At 39.5% G+C, this 20,054-nt stretch overlaps 1 protein-coding gene across 1 annotated transcript in view; it reads left to right on the top strand.

The window, feature by feature from the left end:
- The window catches only part of LOC133248204 (antigen WC1.1-like), a 55,673-nt gene that overhangs the window by 19,686 nt on the left and 15,933 nt on the right, over positions 1 to 20,054 (top strand). The window contains 7 exon segments of the mRNA XM_061418023.1: positions 2,266 to 2,334; positions 2,337 to 2,573; positions 2,666 to 2,983; positions 8,998 to 9,090; positions 9,168 to 9,482; positions 10,600 to 10,668; positions 10,671 to 10,913. Of these exon segments, the coding sequence (XP_061274007.1) occupies positions 2,266 to 2,334; positions 2,337 to 2,573; positions 2,666 to 2,983; positions 8,998 to 9,090; positions 9,168 to 9,482; positions 10,600 to 10,668; positions 10,671 to 10,913 (1,344 nt within the window).

The following is a 20,054-nucleotide window of genomic DNA, read 5'->3' as shown; positions in this document are numbered from 1 at the left end:
CCTTTTTATTCTCTTTGGTTCAGTTTAGATAGTCTCTACTGCTGTGTTTTACTTCCCAATTCCTTTATTCTGCAATGTCTAGTCTCTTGTGTAATTAATCCAAATGTTCATTCCAATACTATATTTTTCAGTTTCAGAAGTCTCATTTGTTTATTTTTCCTAGTTTTTCTCCCTGTTTATTTTTATGCTTCATTAAGCATATTGATATTAGGGGTTTAAGGACCTCTTCAGTCAATTCAATCATTTCTGTAACTTCTGAAGCTGCTTTAAATGATTGTTTTAAAAAAATATGTTATGTGTTACATTTCTCTCTTTTGGAAATTCGAATAATATTTTGGTTGGATGTTGGGCATAACTAAGCAGTCCTTTCCCAGGAAGAACTTCAGAAGTAAATAATCAAAACACACCCAGAAATCAGGGAATTGTACTTGGTGAATTAAATAAAGTTTTTTTTCATTGGATTATCTTCATTCAGTTCAAAATGTGTTCCGTTGATGACCAAATGATGAACTTTTATTTTGGTTTTCCTCCTTTAGTTTCAAAACTTCCTTGATCTCACCTTGCCTGCCATATGTCCCAGCTACATCCTACTTCTTCAGCAGTAGCTATTCTTTCTGATTTTCTTTTCCATCCATCTGTATCTTTTAAAATGGTGTTTGCTTGCCTGAAGTGGGAGAAGTGAGAAAGAATAGCAGCTTAGGTAGTAGATGGGAGCAGAGGGTGACGTAGTATGCTAACAACCTATTGAACGAGTCTTTCCTACAAATATTTGCATATTGTATCCATATTGAGGTTTTTTCAACTTGAAACTCTCCAAATTATGGCTTGTTTGCTCACTTCCTCTTCCTCCTCCTTCTTCTTCCTCCTTCTTCTAGAATTGTAAAACATTCAACATGCCATCTTCTTTTAGAATTATAAAACATTCATGAAATAAATTAAAGACAATATGATCAATAGAAAGTCATTCTGTGCTTCTGGCCTGGAAGAATTAATATTGTTAATATGCTTATACTTGTAAAGTGATCTACAGATTTAATGCAAGTCCTATCTAAATCCTAAAGACATTCTTTATAGAAATAGAGAAAACAATCTTAAAATATGAGCATGTGGTTTAATTTTTATATATTCATGAATTTCCTATTTTCTTATCATTATTGAATTTTAGTTCAATTCCATTATGTTCATGTAAGATACTTGGAATTATTTTAATATTTTTGAGTTTGTTAAGACTTATTTGTAACCTAGCTTGGAGATTATTCCATGTGCGCTTGAGAAGAATGCATATTTTTCTGTGGTTAGAATTAGTACAATGATAGCGTTAAAATCAATTATTATCAGCCCTTAGCATTTTCTATGAGTCCTGTTTGAGAAGAAAAACCTTTAATAGGAGACGATCTGGAAACTGAGCTGTCTGGTAAACTCCAACTGAGAACACACTCTCTCCCAGGTTCTTTGACAAATTCTAGGATTTCAAGAGAGATGGCTGGGACTCTCTATGACTCTCTGAGTTTTCTTAATTCATTTTCTTTCCCACTGAGGTCACTGAAGAAATTCATGGAATATTTTGGCATCAAAAAGTATCAGAAAGACAAGATGTGATGACATAAATGTGAATTAGTGATAATGTCCATATTTCTTCTCTGGAACCGTCACTCGCCTACAGGTTGGCATGCCCTCATGGGTCCAGCCTCAGGACTTTCCCTAACTTAAGTCACTTGAGGACTAGCTCCTGAGAGATAAAACTGGTCAGAATATCAGCCCCACAAGTCCCATGAAAGCTTTCTAAACTTGTCTGGGTGCTAGGTCTCTCATCTCATAGCCCACATCCCTCTGGGTGGCTTCTGTTCTACGTATCTCTATGTTAAATGCCTTCATATTATATATTATCCTTGGATCTGTAGGTCCTAGGCTGCTAAATGAGAAATTCACTTCTCCAACCAATGCTAAAAGATGTGTTTCCAGTATTCAGCCATCCCAATGATCTGAATTGGGCTCTGTAGTTTCTAGGCTCCTAGACCTAGGAATTCATATTTCTAACCAGTCTCAAAGTGTCTGTTCTTAGGATTCAGCCATTGCAAACTGACCTTGTAATCCTTCCGGATTTCTCTTCAGAAACCTGCTGATGAAAATTCAATTAGGACACTAACTGTCAAAAACTCTCTACATGCTCCACTGCTAAAAAGAAAAACTTTCACACCACGGCCTGTAATGTGCGGTTTCAAGTCAGTACCATGAACACTCACTGATTTTGTTGTTTCCTCTTAGGATTTGTGCATCTGGCTGGAGGGGATGGACCCTGCTCAGGGCAAGTAGAAGTGTATTCTAGGAGAAGCCTGGACCTGTGTCTGATGGGAACTTCACACTTCCCACTGCCCAGGTCATCTGTGCAGACCTGGGTTGTGGCAAGGCTGTGTCTGTCCTGGGGCATGAGCTCTTCAGAGAGTCCAGTGCCCGGGTCTGGGCTGAAGAGTTCAGGTGCGAGGGGGAGGAGCCTGAGCTCTCGGTCTGCCCTAGAGTGCCCTGTCCAGGGAGCACTTGTCACCACAGTGGAGCTGCTCAGGTTGTCTGTTCAGGTGAGATGCAGGTCAGGCCTTTCACCTCTGTGAACACCCTGCTCAGGTGAGAAAGTCATGTGGTTTGCTGAAACTCTGTCTTCTTCCACCAGCATACTCAGAAGTCCGGCTCATGACAAACGGCTCCTCTCAGTGTGAGGGGCAGGTGGAGATGAAGATTTCTGGACGATGGAGAGTGCTCTGTGCCTCCCACTGGAGTCTGGCCAATGCCAATGTTGTCTGTCGTCAGCTTGGCTGCGGAGTCACCATGTCCACCCCCAGAGGACCACACTTAGTGGAAGGAGGTGATCAGATCCTAACAGCCCAATTTCACTGCTCAGGGGATGAGTCCTTCCTGTGGGGTTGTCCTGTGACTGCCCTGGGTGGTCCTGACTGTTCCCATGGCAACATGGCCTCTGTGATCTGCTCAGGTAAGAGAGAGGAAAGGGCTACTGGTACTCAGGATGTTCCTGGAGTGAAATGTCCCCAGTAGCAGAGAGGGAGGGAAAATGGACTTTGAAAGTTAGATATTTCGTGGTGAAATGTCGATCTTCTCATTGTTCATTCATTTTTCAGATCAGGGCAAGAAATGTGAAGGGGAATAATATATTTTTAAGCAATGTTGTTGCTTACATATAATCATAGAAAACAATGTAGGGGCAGAAAGTATAGACCTCAGTATGAACCCCAACCCAGAGCAACAAAGAGAATGTCCCCAGCACCACAGTCACTGTCGTCCCCAGTAACTGTGTCCTCCCTCCTCTAAAGGGAAAATCACTTAGCTAACTTCTGCTAACATAGTGTTTTATCAGTGTTTGAACTTTCTATAAAAGGATGCTGTATGTGGCATCTTTTGTATCTAATTTCTAAGCCTCAACATTATGTTTGGGATTCACACATGATGTTGTTTATTGTAGCACCTATTTTTTTATTACTTCAGCGTATCAGTACAGGACCATGTACTGATCCATTAGACTGACAGTAGATATCTGAGCTGTTTCCAGTTCTTGACTATTGCAAATATGATGTGACGACTTACCATGACACTGTCTTTGGACGCAAATATGTGTTACTTATTTTCCATGTTTAACCCTTGGTCTTTTATCTTCATATTCTTAATCAGATGGTGTCCTTTGATGAACTTATTTCTTAATCTTATGTAAACATAACTTACCAACTATTTTCTGTACATTTAATGCTTCTTATATACATTAAAAAAGAATTTTGCCTACTCGAAGATCTTAAAATCATTCTCTGAGTATCTTATGGAAATTTTATCATTTTTCTCTTGCATATTATTGTGCATTCCTTCTGGGATTGATATCTGTGTAAGATAAGGGTCAGGTTTCATATGGACATCCAACTGACTCAGAATCTTTTTCTGAAAAGACTCTTCCCCACTGCAGTGCTGCCTTTGTCATAAGCAGAAGGGCAAGTATGTCTGTCTTATTTAAGACTCTTTATTCTGTTCCATGTTATCATTTGCCTATCCTTGCTCTAATACTGTATTTTCTTAATTATGATAACGTCACAGTTGTTGTTCAATTGCTAAGTCTGTCTGACTCTTTGTGACCCCATGTGACTACAGCACACCAGGCTTCCATGTCCTTCACTATCTCCCCGAGTTTCAGACTTTGTAGTAAGTCTGAATAATTTTAATTTATAAGAGTTACTTTATTTTAATTCCTCTAACATCATTGCTTTTCTTACCAACTGTGCTGGTCGCTCTTGGTTGCTTGTATTTTGTATGAATTTAGAAATTAGTTTGTCATTTTTCACCAAAAGAAAAGCTTAAGGGTATTTACATTGAGAATAGGCTTAGAAGTTGGAGCGGAGACATAGAAATTTGAGGATGATTGACACTGACAATGTTGACCTCACCAAATCATTGACATAATACATCCCTCCATTCAGTTAGATCTTGAATTTCTCTTAAAGATCTTGCCCGTCTTCTACTAGGTTTTCCCTCAGTCAGTCAGTCAGTTCAGTTGCTCAGTCATATCCGACTATTTGTGACTCCATGAATCGCAGCATGCCAGGCCTCCCTGTCCATCACCATCTCCCGGAGTTCACTCAGACTCACGTCCATCGAGTCAGTGATGCCATCCAGCCATATGATCCTCTGTCGTCCCCTTCTCCTCCTGCCCCCAATCCCTCCCAGCATCAGAGACTTTTCCAATGAGTCAGCTCTTCACATGAGGTGGCCAAAGTACTGGAGTTTCAGCTTTAGCATCATTCCTTCCCAAGAAATCCCAGGGCTGATCTCCTTCAGAATGGACTGGTTGGATCTCTTTGCAGTCCAAGGGACTCTCAAGAGTCTTCTTCAACACCACAGTTCAAAAGCATGAATTCTTCGGTGCTCAGCTTTCTTCACAGTCCACTCTCACATCCATACCATGACCACTGGAAAACCATAGCTTTGACTAGATGGACCTTTGTTGGCAAAGTAATGTTTCTGCTTTTCAATATGTTATCTAGGTTGGTCATAACTTTTCTTCCAAGGAGTAAGCATCTTTTAATTTCATGGCTGCAGTCACCATCTGCAGTGATTTTGGAGCCCCCCAAAATAAAGTCTGACACTGTTTACACTGTTTCCCCATCTATTTCCCATGAAGTGATGGGACCAGATGCCATGATCTTTGTCTTCTGAATGTTGAGCTTTAAGCCAACTTTTTCACTCTCCACTTTCACTTTCATCAAGAGGCTTTTGAGTTCCTCTTCACTTTCTGCCATAAGGGCGGTGTCATCTGCATATCGGAGGCTATTGATATTTCTCCCGGCAATCTTAATTCCAGCTTGTGCTTCTTCCGCCCAGTGTTTCTCATGATGTACTCTGCATAGAAGTTAAATAAGCAGGGTGATAATATACAGCCTTGACATACTCCTTTTCCTATTTGGAACCAGTGTGTTGTTCCATGTCCAGTTTTAACTGTTGCTTCCTGACCTGCATATAGGTTTCTCAAGAGGCAGGTCAGGTGCTCTGGTATTCCCATCTCTTGAAGAATTTTCCACAGTTTATTGTGATCCACATAGTCAAAGGCTTTGGCATAGTCAATAAAGCAGAAATAGATGTTTTTCTGGAACTCTCTTGCTTTTTCCATGATCCAGCAGATGTTGGCAATTTGATCTCTGGTTCCTCTGCCTTTTCTAAAACCAGCTTGAACATCTGGAAGTTCACAGTTCACGTATTGCTGAAGACTGGCTTGGAGAATTTTGAGCATTACCTTACTAGCGTGTGAGATGAGTGTAATTGTGCGGTAGTTTGAGCATTCTTTGGCATTGCCCTTCTTTGGGATTGGAATGAAAACTGACCTTTTCAGTCCTGTGGCCACTGCTGCGTTTTCCAAATTCGCTAGCATATTGAGTGCAGCACTTTCACCACATCATCTTTCAGGATTTGACATAGCTCAACTGGAATTCCATCACCTTCATTAGCTTCATAGTGATGCTTTCTAAGGCCCACTTGACTTCACATTCCAGGATGTCTGGCTCTAGGTTAGTGATCACACCATTTGATTATCTTGGTCGTGAAGTTCTTTTTTGTACAGTTTTTCTGTGTATTCGTGCCACCTCTTCTTAATATCTTCTGCTTCTGTTAGGTCTATACCATTTCTGTCCTTTTTCGAGCCCATCTTTGCATGAAACGTTCCCTTGGTATCTCTAGGTTTCTTGAAGAGATCTCTAGTCTTTCCCATTCTGTTATTTTCCTCTATTTCTTTGCATTGATCACTGAGGAAGGCTTTCTTATCTCTTCTTGCTATTCTTTGGAACTCTGCATTCAGATGCTTATATCTTTTTGAGCTCCCCAAATCATTGACATAATACATCCCTCCATTCAGTTAGATCTTGAATTTCTCTCAGAGATTTTGCCCGTCTTCTACTGCGTTTTCCCTAGGTATTTTATTTTTGATGTTATGAGTATTTTTGTGAAAGTGTCCTGGCAATGAATTATCTTTGACTTGTTTTCATCTTTTAATTTTTTAAATTTTGATGTAATTGAGACTTATAAAAGTATTGGGAAAATAATATAAAAATTCCCTGATGACCTTTACCTGGATTTCTCAATGTTAGTATAAACATTTTCTTTAATCTCTCTCTCTCTCTCTCTCTGTCCTTCTTTCTCTGTTCCCCTTCTGCCCCATTTCTTCCTGAGTATGCAAAATCTTTCTGAATTAAGTTGAAGACATGATGTTCCTTTACCTTTAGGACACTTCTGGGAATTTCCTTACAGAACCAGGGTTCAGTCAAATCTTTAAATGACTTCAGCTCCAGGTAACATCTAATTGCAGCACTGAAAGGCCTGACTGAAAGACTGCCAAACTGAGTCTTTTTCTGATTAATGACCCAGAGTCATAAGCAAAATGAAGTATATATATATTTTCCTTCAGCTACTAAATTTTGCCTTTTCATAATGATCAAATTGCTAACATCTGTTGGATCACAGAAAAAGCAAGAGAGTTCCAGAAAAACATCTACTTCTGCATTATTAACTACACCAAACCTTTGACTATGTGGATCACAACAAACTGTGGAAAATTCTTCAAGAGTTGGGAATACCAGACCATCTTACCTACCTTCTGGGAAATCTGTATGCAGGTCAAGAAGCTACAGTTAGAACTGGACATGGAACAACAGACTGTTTCCAAATTGGGAAAGGTGAATGTCAAGGCTGTATATTGTCACCCTGCTTATTTAACTTATATGCAGAGTACATCATACGAAATGATGGGCTGGATGGATCACAAGTTGGAATCAAGATTGCAAAGAGAAATATCACAAACCTCAGATATGCTAATGACACTACCCTTAAGGCAGAAAGTGAACAGGAACTGAAGAGCCTCTTGATGAAAGTGAAAGAGGAGAGTGAAATAGTTGGCTTAAAACTCAACATTCAGAAGACAAAGATCATGACATCTGGTCCCATCACGTCATGGCAAATAGATGGGGAAACAGTGGAAACAGTGACAGACTTTATTTTTGGGGGCTCCAAAATTACTGCAGATGGTGATTGTAGCCATGAAATTAAAAGATGCTTTACTCCTTGGAAGAAAAGCTATGACCAACCTAGACAGTATATTAAAAAGCAGAGACATTGGTTTGCCAACAAAGACCCGTCTAGTCAAAGCTATAGTTTTTCCAGTAGTCATGTATGAATGTGAGAGGTGGACCATAAAGAAGGCTTAGTGCTGAAGAACTGATGCGTTTGAACTGTGGTGTTGAAGAATACTCTTGAGAGTCCCTTGGACTGCAAGGAAATCAAACCAGTCAGTCCTAAAGGAAATCAGTCCTGAATATTCACTGGAAGGACTGTTGCTGAAGCTGAAGTTCCAATACTTTGGCCACCTGATGTGAAGAACTGACTCATCTGAAAAGACTCTAATGCTGGGAATGATTGAAGGCAGGAGGAGAAGGGGACAACAGAGGAAGAGATGGTTGGATGGCATCAGTGACTCGATGAATATGAGTTTGAGCAAGCTCTGGGAGTTGGTGATGGACAGCGAAGCCTGGTATGCTGCAGTCCATGGGGTCGCAAAGAGTCGGACATGACTGAGTGACTGGACTAAGTTTTGCGGAAAAATCTGCTATACAACAATATAACCAGAACCTGAATTTCTAATCTGAAGAATATCCTCTGATCTTGCATTTTGATGTTTGTGCCTTATGCTGAGCTAATGTGTGGCTACACTTATTCTTTAGTTTTTAGTTTCTGGTAACAAGTTTTTGTGCTCTAGAAGTATTCGGTTTTTGTTATCATTTGTCTACAAAGATACACATTTTGTCAGTGCTTAATTCCACAAGCACTTTAATTACGGCTATTTAAATTCTCTGTCAGATAACACTAGCAGCTGAAAACCCTGGGAAATTCTTTCTAGTATCTCCTTTTTCCTTTCTGTTTTTCCTGAGATCTATTTTATGTGTTTGTTTTAAAGATAGATATTGAAGAAATTGTAGAACTTCTTCAGAAAGGATTTTGTTTTGCTTCTACTTAGGTGTAGATTTGGGCTTCCTGGTGGATTAGATGGTAAAGCATCAGAGCTGGAGACGTGGGTTACATCCCTGGGTTGGGAAGATCCCGTAGAGGAGGGTGTGGCAACCCACTCCAGTATTCTTGCCTGGAGAATCAGCATGGACAGAGGGGCCTGGAGGGCTACAGTCCATAGGGTTGCAAAGAGTCAGACAAGACTGAGTGACTAAGCACAGCTCAGGGATAGATTTAGCGATAAAACATCTTACTTAACTCATTCTTACAGCAACACTTGGGTTAAAACAGAAATTGTGGTACTGTCAGAAGCAGAACTCTCCTTGGAGAAGGTGAACACTAAGATTATGATAACTTTACTACTGGGTCACAACTTTCATCTTAGGCTCCATCACTAGGTCATTTCCTTTAACAGTTTCTTATTATTCAACCCTTCCAGACTTCTGATCATTGCTGTTTCTGCAGGAAATCACACCCAGGTGCTGCCGCAGTGCAACGACTCCGTATCTGAACCAGCAGGCTCTACGGCCTCAGAGGAGAGCGTCTCCTACTGCTCAGGTAAGGGTCCCACAGGACAGAAGACGCTTCTCAACCCCTGGGGTCACTGCCCCATTGTCCCATTTCTCTTTCCTCAGACAGCAGACAGCTCCGCCTGGTGGACGGAGGAGGTCTCTGCGCCGGGAGAGTGGAGATCCTTGACCAGGGCTCCTGGGGCACTGTCTGTGATGACGGCTGGAACCTGGACGATGCCCGCGTGGTGTGCAGGCAGCTGGGCTGTGGAGAAGCCCTCAATGCCACGGGGTCTGCTCACTTTGGGGCAGGATCAGGGCCCATCTGGCTGGACGACCTGAACTGCGCTGGAAATGAGTCCCATGTATGGAGGTGCCCTTCCCGGGGCTGGGGGCAGCATGACTGCAGACACAAGCAGGATGTGGCGGTCATCTGCTCAGGTCCGCGCTGCACACTGTCCACAGGCTGGGAGAGGGGTGGGGCCCTGGAGGACGGGGGTCTGAGCCCTGAGGGAGAGATGCTGAAAGGACCAGAGAAGGAGGCTTCCTTCCATGGAGCCTGTCTTTCCAGAAGATATGAAGATGAGGTGCTTTCACTTCCTCCTGCAGCAGCTGAGGTTCTGGTCCTTTCTTCTTAGCAGTGTTTCCTGGCAAAGCCTTTTCTCACAGGCTTTCTTGAAAGCAGGGCTCTCTCTCCAGTTACATACAAAAAATTTAAACCCACAATACTAGTTTTCATTTGCTTAGGTAACAACATACCAACTAGTAGTTTAAAACAATATGTGTTTATTACCTTACTTCTGTAGCTTAGATGTCCAGCAGGGATCTCACAGGCTGGGATCAAGGCTTTAGCAGTGCTGCATCACTTGTGGCTTTAGGGGTGAATCTGTTTCTTGTCTTTTCAAGCTTCTAGAAACTGCCTACATTCTGTGGTTCATAGCCCCCTTCATCCATTTTCAGATCAGCAGTGCTGCCTGTCTTCAACCATTATCCAGAGTCACATCTCTCTCTCTAACCAGAGCAAAGAAAAGTATTCTAGTTTTAAAGACAGTGGGTCTAAGGATGTGGTTAGACTCGGCTCACATTGTTAATACAATATTCTAGCCTAAACTCATCATCCCACGGTCCTTAGCTTAAGGACCTTAGCTTGTAAATCCTTCTTGTCAGATATGGTAACAGATTCACAAGTTGCAGAGATTGGGGTGTGGGCATTCTGGGGTTAATTATTCTGCCTATCTTCCCAGTATCCACATCACATCCCTTTGACATACTCTAAAGATTTTGTCAGGAAGCAGGATTCAGCTTTCTTCCCTCACTAGCACCTGCGAAGTTTGGTCTTCCTCTAGGTTCATTTCCACTACACCATTGTGGTAGAAATAGAAAGACAGACACAAATGGACAAAGTCAGTTAAAAGGGAGGCGATGTCAGTCTTGTCATCTAGTGGGTATCTCTTGAACAAGGTCAGAGATGAATGTTCACTGTTTCTAGAAGAAAGGAAAACCTAGAACATCCAGGAAAGATTTTACTGTGTCCTGTCTCCTCCCCTTTCAACCTTAGAGTTCCTGGCCCTCAGGATGGTAAGCGAGGACCAGCTGTGTGCTGGGTGGCTGGAAGTTTTCTACAATGGATCTGGGGCAGTGTCTGCCGCAGCCCCATGGAAGACATCACTGTGTCCATGATCTGCAGACAGCTTGGCTGTGGGGACAGTGGAACACTCAACTCTTCTGTTGGTCTCAGAGAAGGTTCTAGACCCCGGTGGTTGGATGGAATCCGCTGTCAGAAAACTGACACCTCTCTCTGGCAGTGTCCTTCTGACCCTTGGAATTACACTTCATGCTCTCCAAAGGAGGAAGCCTATATTTCGTGTGCAGGTGACTCACTATATGTTTCTGTGTGTCTGTCCTAATCCCTGTAGGATGCAGTGAGATTTGATATTTTAAAATCTAAGTGATATTTTAGTAATCTAAGTTTAATTTGGGTCCACAAAAATGACATTAAGTAAAAATGTTAGTCACTCAGTCGTGTCTGACCCTTTGCGACTCCGTGGACTGTATAGCCTGCCAAGTTCCTCTGTCCATGGAATTCTCCAGGCAAGAATACTGGAATGGGTTGCCATTCCCTTCTCCAGGGGATCATCCTGACCCCAGGTATCAAAATCGGTTTTCCACATTGCAGTCAGATGCTTTACCGTTTGAGCCACCAGAGAAACCTAAATGAGGTAAGGATGGAACTAATTTAATTCACATATTCCAACCTTGATTGTTAAAATTTCTGAGATGTAATTCTTGTAACATTGTACTAGTCCTAAGTGTACAACATAGCATTTATGTATTTGTACATATTGGTAAATAATCACCACATGTATAGTAATATCCATCGCAACATGTAGTTACAATTTTTTTTTCTTATGATGAGAACTTTAAGATGTATTTTCTTACCTACTCTCAAGTATAAAATACAGGGTTAACTGTAGCCACCATGCTGTACATTACATCCTCATGACATTAATTTTAGACCTGGAAGTTTGTATCTTTTGGCTACCTTCACCCATTCCATTTTGACCACATTGACCCTCTGGAAACCACCAAACTGTTCTTTGCATCTCTGAACTCATTCTTCTGTGTGTGTGTGTTTTTTAATAACGCACATGTAAATAAGATTAAATGGTACTTTTCTTTATCTGATTTAGTTCATTTAGCATAAGGCCCTCAAGTTCCATCCATGTTGCAAATGGCAAGATTTTCTTCTTTTTTATGGCTGGATATATGTACATAGCAAATTTTATTTATCCATTCATCCATCAAAAAAGGCTTAATGTTGTTTGGCTATTTTAAATAATTCTGCAATGAACATTGGGTTGCACATATCTTTTTAAGTAGTGTTTTTATTTTCTTCTGGTAAATACCCCAAAGTGAAATTACTAACTCACATGGCAGTTTTATTTTTAGGTTTGAGTTTCTATTGAGGAACCTTAATACTGTTTTCCATGGTGGCTGCACCAACTTATCTTTCCCCCAACTGTGCACAAGCTTTTTCTTCTCACCACATTCTCAAAAATTCTCATTATTTCTTGTTTTTTTTTTTTGATAAAAACAACTCTATGAGGTGATATCTCATTATGGTTTTGATTTGCATTTTCCTGATGATTAGTAATGTTGTATGTCTTTTCATGTACCTTTTCATGAACAACTGTATGTTTTCTTTGAAAAAATGTCTATTCAGGCCCTCTGCCCATTTTTAAATGAGACTGTATTCTTTTGCTCTTGAGTTGAATGAGTCCTTTATGTATTCCACATATTAACCCATATCAGAAATATATTTTTCAAATATTTTCTCCAATACTATAGATTGTCTTTCCATTAAAAAAAATATTTTTCACCACAATATCTTTGCCCTTTATTCATATATTTACCAACCTGCATGCCCTACTGGATCTTAGTTCCCCAAACAGAGATTTCATCTGGGCCGTGGCAGTGAAAGCACTGAGTCCTGACCACTGGACTGCCCGCTAAGTTCCTCATTTTGCTGATGGTGTCTTTTGTTGTGCAGAAGTTTTTAGTTTTATGTCGTCCCACTTAGTTTTGCTCTTGTTGCCTAATCCAAAAAGCCACCACCAAAACTGATGTCTATGACTTTTTCTTCCAGGATTTTTATGACTGCAGGACTTATGATTAAGTCTTTGATCCATTTTGAATTAATTTCTGTGAATGCTATGAGAGAGTGGTCCAGTTTTATTTTTTGCATGTAGCTGTCCAGCTTTCCCAACACCGTTTATTGAAGAGAATGTCCTTTCGGCATTGCATATTCCTAGTTCCTCTGTCAAAAATTAATTAACTGTATGTATTTGGGTTTATTTCTCGGCTCTCTATTCTATTCTGTTGATCTCTGCACCCATTTTTATACCAACACTATACTGTTTTGCTTAATACAGCTTTGAAATATAGTTTTAAATCAGGAAACATGGCACCTCCAATATTGTTCTTCTTTCTCAAGATTGCTTTGGCTATTCAGGGTCCTTTGTGGTTCCATACAAATTTTAGGATTGTTTGTTCCATGTCTGTGCAAATTTCCTTTGGAATTTTGATAACAAAATCCACTATCTTTCATCAGTGTCTTAGAGTTTCAGTGTACAGGACTATCACCTCTTTGGTTAAATTTGTTCCTAATAATTTATCAGTTTTTTGTTCAACTGTAAATAGAATCATTTTCTTAATTTTTCCTTATGGTAATTTGTTATTAGCGTATAGAAATGAAACTGATTTTTGTATATGAAGTTTGTATTTTGCGACTTCACTGAGTGTATTAGTTCTAACAGATTTTGGTGGGGACTTTAGGGTTTTCTGTATATAATATTATGAAATCTCCAAATAGCATCAGTTTTGCCTTTTCCTTTCAGATTTGTGTGTCCTTATTTTTTTTTCCTTGCCAGATTGTTTTGGCTAGGAATACCAAAACTATGTTGAATAAAAGTGGTGATTAGGCATCTTTGTCTTGCATCTGATCTCAGAGAAAAAATATTCAGCTTTTTACTGTTGAGTAGGAGGTTAGCTGTGAGTTTGTCATATGGTCTTTATTATATTGAGATATAATCCCTCTATATCTACTTTATAGAGGTTTTTAAAATCAGAAATGGATGTTAATGTTTTCAAATGTTTTTTCTACATCTACTGAGAGGATATGATTTTCATTTTCATTTTGTTTACTTGGTGTATCACATTGATTGATCTGTGAATATTGAACCATCCTTGCATCCTTTGGAACAAATCTCACTTGATCATCATGCATGATCCTTTGGATGCATGATTGAATTATGTTTTTTAATACTCTGTTGAGGATTTTTGTCCCTCTGTTTATCAGAGATATTTCTTGTCTGGTTTTGATATCAGAACCTTGTTGGCCTCATAAAATGAGTTTGGCAGTGTTCTTTTCTTCTGCTTTTGGAAGAGTCTGAGAAGGTTCTACCACTTAATACCATTACACTGGGAGTTGGGATTTCAACAGCAAGTGCTGAACGAAGTAAATAAATGTTGGGGGGTGACAGATATTCAAACCAAAGTGCTTATTCCCTGCAACATTTCTATCTCTCTCTCTTTCCTACATACACAAACACACACACTCCATTCAGATATATCTTGAATGATATGCTGGGTGTTGCCTGAGAGAATGTGGTGATAGATATTTCAAAAACATATATTTGCCACTCCTTGCCTCTCTTGCCTCATCTCTTTGTCTTTTCCACTTGAAGGCTAAAGAAGCATTAAACTATTAAATCTTTTATTGATGATATTTTTCCTACAGTAAAACACCAGAAAGTGGGAGGTGGTTAAGTCTCTGACCCTGAAAGTGAGTAACCACCTCGCAGAGATCCTGCCATCACTTTCGCACAGGATCTCTGTATAGATTGGGTAGGAGGTTTCATAGGATTATGTGGAAAGAATACATTAATTCTGACATTTTTTTAACAGGTACATTTTACACTTACGTATATTTCTTTCAGTTTCAGGCTTTGTGCCTTTTTCTTGGTGTTTTGTTTGTAATTTCTGTTTCCTCTGATTACTTAGCTTTCTCAGTATATCTATTTGAGTCTATTGCAGACAGTTTTACTTTCATTTCAGTTTAGTCACTCAGTCATGTCCAACTCCTTGTAACCCCATGGACTGCAGCACACCAGGCCTCCCTGTCCATCACCAGCTCCTGGGGTTTGCTCAAACTCATGTCCATTGAGTCAGTGATGCCATTCAATCATCTCATCCTCTGTTGTCCCCTTATCCTCCCCCTTTCAATCTTTCCCAACATCAGGGTCTTTACCAGTGAGTCAGTTCTTTGCATCAGGTGACCAAAGTATTGGAGTTTCAGCTTCAGCATCAGTCCTTCCAATGAATATTCAGGACTGATTTCCTTTAGGATGGACTGGTTTGAACTCCTTGAAGTCCAAGGGACTCTCAAGAGCCTTCTCCAACACTACAGTTCAAAAGCATCAGTTCTTTGGTGCTCAGCTTTCTTTATACTCCAACTCTCACATCCATACATGACTACTGGAAAAACTATACCCTTGATTAGACAGACCTTTGTCGGCAAAGTAATGTCTCTGCTTTGTAATATGCTGTCTAGGTTGGTCATAACTTTTCTTCCAAGGAGTAAGCATCTTATAATTTCATGGCTGCAGTCACCATCTGCAGTGATTTTGGAGCCCAGAAAAATAAAGTCTGACACTGTTTCCACTGTTTCCTCATTTATTTGCCATGAAGTGATGGGATCAGATGCCATGATCTTAGTTTTCTGAATGTTGAGCTTTAAGCCAACTTTTTCACTCTCCTCTTTCACTTTCATCAAGAGGCTTTTTAGTTCCTCTTCACTTTCTGCCATAAGGGTGGTGTCATCTGCATATCTGAGGTTATTGATATTTCTCCTGGCAATCTTGATTCCAGCTTGTGCTTCATCCAGCCCAGCATTTCTCATGATGTACTCTGCATATAAGTTAAATAAGCAGGGTGACAATATACAGCCTTGATGTATTTCTTTCCCTATTAGGAACCAGTCTGTTGTTCCATGTCCAGTTCTAACTGTTGCTTCCTGACCTGCATATAGGTTTCTCAAGAGGCAGGTCAGGTGGCTTGTATTCCCATCTCTTGAAGAATTTTCCACAGTTTGTTGTGATCCACGCAGTCCAAGGCTTTGGCATAGTCAATAAAACAGAGACAGATGTTTTTCTGGAACTCTCTTGCTTTTTCAATGATCCAACAGATGTTGGCAATTTGATCTCTCGTTCCTCTGCCTTTTTTAAAACCGGCTTGAACATCTGGAAGTTCATGGTTTATGTACTGTCGAAGCTTAGCTTGAAGAATTTTCAGCATTACTTTGCTAGTGTGTGAGATGAGTGCAATTGTGTGGTAGTTTAAACATTTGTAGACATTGCCTTTCTTTAGGATTGGAATGAAAACTGACCCTTTCCAGTCTTGTGGCCACTGCTGAGTTTTCAAATTTGCTGGCATATTGAGTGTAGCACTTTCACAGCATCATCTTTTAGGATTTGAAATAGCTCAACTGGAATTCCATCACCTCCACTAGCTTTGTTCGTAGTGATGCTTCCTAAGGCCCACTTGACTTTGCATTCCAGGCAGGATGCCTCACTCTAGGTGAGTGATCATACTATCATGATTATCTGGGTCATGAAGATCTTTTTTGTATATTTCTTCTGTGTATTCTTGCCACCTCTTCTTAATATCTTCTGCTTATGTTAGGTCCATACCATTTCTGTCCTTTATTGAGCCCATCTTTGCATTAAATATTCCCTTGGTATCTCTAATTTTCTTGAAGAGATCTATAGTCTTTTGCATTCTATTGGTTTCCTCTATTTCTTTGCACTGGTCACTGAGGAAGGCTTCTTATCTTTCCTTGTTTTTCTCTCCCTTCAGGGAACTTCCATAAGCCTCTTATCCTCCTCCATCAGAGGGCAGACAAACTGAAAACCAAAATTACAGAAAACTGACCAATCTGATCATATGGATCACGCCTTGCCTAACTCAGTGAAACTATGAGCCATGCCAATATGGCCACCCAAGATGGACGGGTCATGGTGGAGAGTGCTGACAAAATGTGGTCCACTGGAGAAGGGAATGGCAAACCACTTCAGTATTCCTGCCTTGAGAACCCCATGAACAGTATGAAAAGGCAAAAAGATAGGACACTGAAAGATGAACTCCCCAATTTGGTAGGTGCCCAAATTGCTACCAGAGATCAGTGGAGCAATAACTCCAGAAAGAATGAAGAGATGGAGTCAAAGCAAAGACAACACTCAGCTGTGGATGTGACTGGGGATAGAAGCAAAGTCCAACGCTGTGAAGAACAATATTACATAGGAATCTTGAATGTTAGGTCCATGAAGCAAGGCAAATTGCAAGTGGTCAAACAGGAGATGACAAAAGTGAAAGTAGACATTTTAGGGATCGGCGAACTAAAATGGACTGGAATTGGTGAATTTAACTCAAATGACCATTATATCTACTACTGTGGGCAAGAATCCCTTAGAAAAAATGAAGTAACACATGTATACCTGTGGCGGATTCATTTTGATATTTGGCAAAACTAATACAATTATGTAAAGTTTAAAAATAAAATTAAATTAAAAAAAAAAAGAAAAAATGAAGTAGCCATCATAGCAAACAAATGAGTCCAAAATGCAGTACTTGAATGCAATCTCAAAAATGACAGAATGATCTCTGTTCATTTCCAAGGCAAACCATTCAGTATCACAGTATTCCAAGTCTGTGCAATGGCAACCCACTTCAGTACACTTGTCTGGAAAATCCCATGGACGGAGAAGCCTGGTAGGCTGCAGTCCATGGGGTCTGTGGGAGTTGGAGATGACTGAGTGACTTCACTTTCAGTTTTCACTTTCATGCATTGGAGAAGGAAATGGCAACCCACTCCAGTATTCTTGCCTAGAGAATCCCAGGGACAGGGGAGCCTGGTGGGCTGCCATCTATGGGGTCACACAGAGTCGGACACGACTGAAGCAACTTAGCAGAAGTAGCAGCATGCCCGAACCAGTAATGCTGAAGAAGCTGAAGCTGAAGATATGAAGCTTCTATGAAAGCTTCTTGGAAGACCTACAAGACCTTCTAGAACTAACACCACCAAAAGAAGTCCCTTTCATTATATGGGACTGGAGTGCAAAAGTAGGAAGTCAAGAAACACCTGGAGTAACAGGCAAATTTGGCCTTGGAGTAAGGAATGAAGGCAGGGCAAAGGCTAACAGAGTTTTGCCAAGAGAATGCACTGGTCATAGCAAACACCCTCTTCCAGCAACACAAGAGAGGACTCTACACATGGACATCACCAGATAGTCAACACCAAAATCAGATTGATTATATATTCTTTGCAGCCAAAGATGGAGAAATTCTATACGGTCAGCAAAAACAAGACCAGGAGCTGACTGTGGCTCAGATCATGAACTCTTTATTGCCAAATTCAGACTTAAATTGAAGAAAGTAAGGAAAACCACTAGACCATTCAAGTATGACCTAAATAAAATCTCTTACGATTATACAGTGGAAGTGACAAATCGATTTAAGGCACTAGATCTGATAGACAGAGTGCCTGATGAACTATGGATGGAGGTTCATGACATTGTACAGGAGACAGGGAGCAAGACCATCCCCAAGAAAAACAAATGCAAAAAAGCAAAATAACTGTCAAGGAGGCCCTACAAGTAGTTGTGAAAAGAAAAGAAGCAAAAAGCAAAGGAGAAAAGGAAAGGTATACCCATTTGAATGCAGAGTTCCAAAGAATAGCAAGGAGGGTTTTGCTTTACTCAGTAGCCATTTGTCTATCTTTTTCTGACGTCTACTTGGTAAATCTGTATATTCCCTTAAAGAGTTTCTTCTTACTACAGAAATATTCTCTTGTGCATATGTCATATTGAATAATAGATGAGAGTAGTTTAGAATCTATTCAACAATTTTCCACTGAAACCCGTGGCAGATTCATGTTGATGTATGGCAAAACCAAAACAATATTGTAAAGTAATTAGCCTCCAATTAAAATAAATACATTTCTATTAAAAAGTATGTAGGGGAAAATTTAAATATAAATTTATTCTGTGTTTATGGACTAATTTTCTTTAATACACTTTATTTTCATAAACCATTATCATTAATTTATATTTGCTTCACTATTTTGTTGATTAGCATTGATTTAAAGAAAATATATTTCACTGAATTTTATTCATATGCTCATTTATTTAATAAATATTTAACAAGCATTTATCATGGTATTTAGAAAATGTTCTCCATCCATACTTGTTGAATGAGTGCATACAATGTGAAGCACTGTCCTAATAGAAGAAACACAGGGTAATTAAAGTATGCAAGGTCTTTCCTTCATTCAGGGATGTGTTAGTGTGTGTAAGTGCCTTTATAGACGCCTGTGTTTATATTTGTTATTGAATGTGGAGAGTGATTAATAAGTAAATATTTATAGGTGTTTCAGATATCTTTCTCTATCTTTAATTTTTTCTCTAGAATATTTTACAAATTTTCTTATTTATTTTTAGGAACTCTATAAACTAACATCATTTACCATTTTTCTAACATCATATGGAAATATTTCCACATCTTTTGTGTATGATTTTAGGTTTGTATATGTGTATGGGAGGTTATGTGATCAAATTTATACGTTTTAGTTTTTTGACTATGCCTTTAATGCAATGTTTCAAATGCCATTCTTCATCTCAAAATAACTTTTAATCAAGTTTATTTTCTACAAATGATTTTATAATTCCACTAAGTAATATTTAAAACCTTACTGCATATAAATTTATTTTACTGTGTATGATGTTATAATATTGTCACCAGTTAGGAATTATATCTTAGATATGTGATATTTTTACTTATAATTTCAAAATAAAAATATATTATTTCATGATCTCACGGGTATGACACCAAAAGAATAGGTAAAAATAGACAAGTGAGATTATCCCAGATGGCTCAGTGGTAAAGAGTTCACCTGCCAGTGGAGGAGACACACAAGACATGGATTCAACCCCTGGGTCAGGAAGCTACCCTGGAGAAGGAAATGGCAACTCACTCCAGTATTCTTGCCTGGGAAATCTCATGGACAGAGGAGCCTGGCAGGCTATACTCTGTGAGGTCGCAATGAGTTGGACATGACTGAATGACTGAACACCAGCATGACAGTAAAAGAAACAACAGTAGAGTGAAAAGGCACCTTACAGCGAATCATATAAGGGATTAATTTGCAAAATATATAAGAACCCCACAGCTCAAGAGCAAAACAAAAACAACAACAACAAAACCTTTAATAAACTGATTAAAAAAATTAGTCAGGAACTAGCCATTTCTCCAAAAAAGACATGTGGATAGCTAACAGGTATATGAAAATATACTGACATCTCTAATCATCAGAGAAATGTAAATGAAAACCACAATGAGATGTCATCTTACACCTGTCAAAATGGCTATAATTTAAAAAAAGACAAATGTTGACAAGGT

This window comes from Bos javanicus, chromosome 5 (genome assembly GCF_032452875.1).
Source record: "Bos javanicus breed banteng chromosome 5, ARS-OSU_banteng_1.0, whole genome shotgun sequence".
Lineage (NCBI taxonomy): Eukaryota > Metazoa > Chordata > Mammalia > Artiodactyla > Bovidae > Bos > Bos javanicus.
Note: the sequence above shows the minus strand (reverse complement) of the source record. Positions and strands in the feature narration are given on the sequence as shown.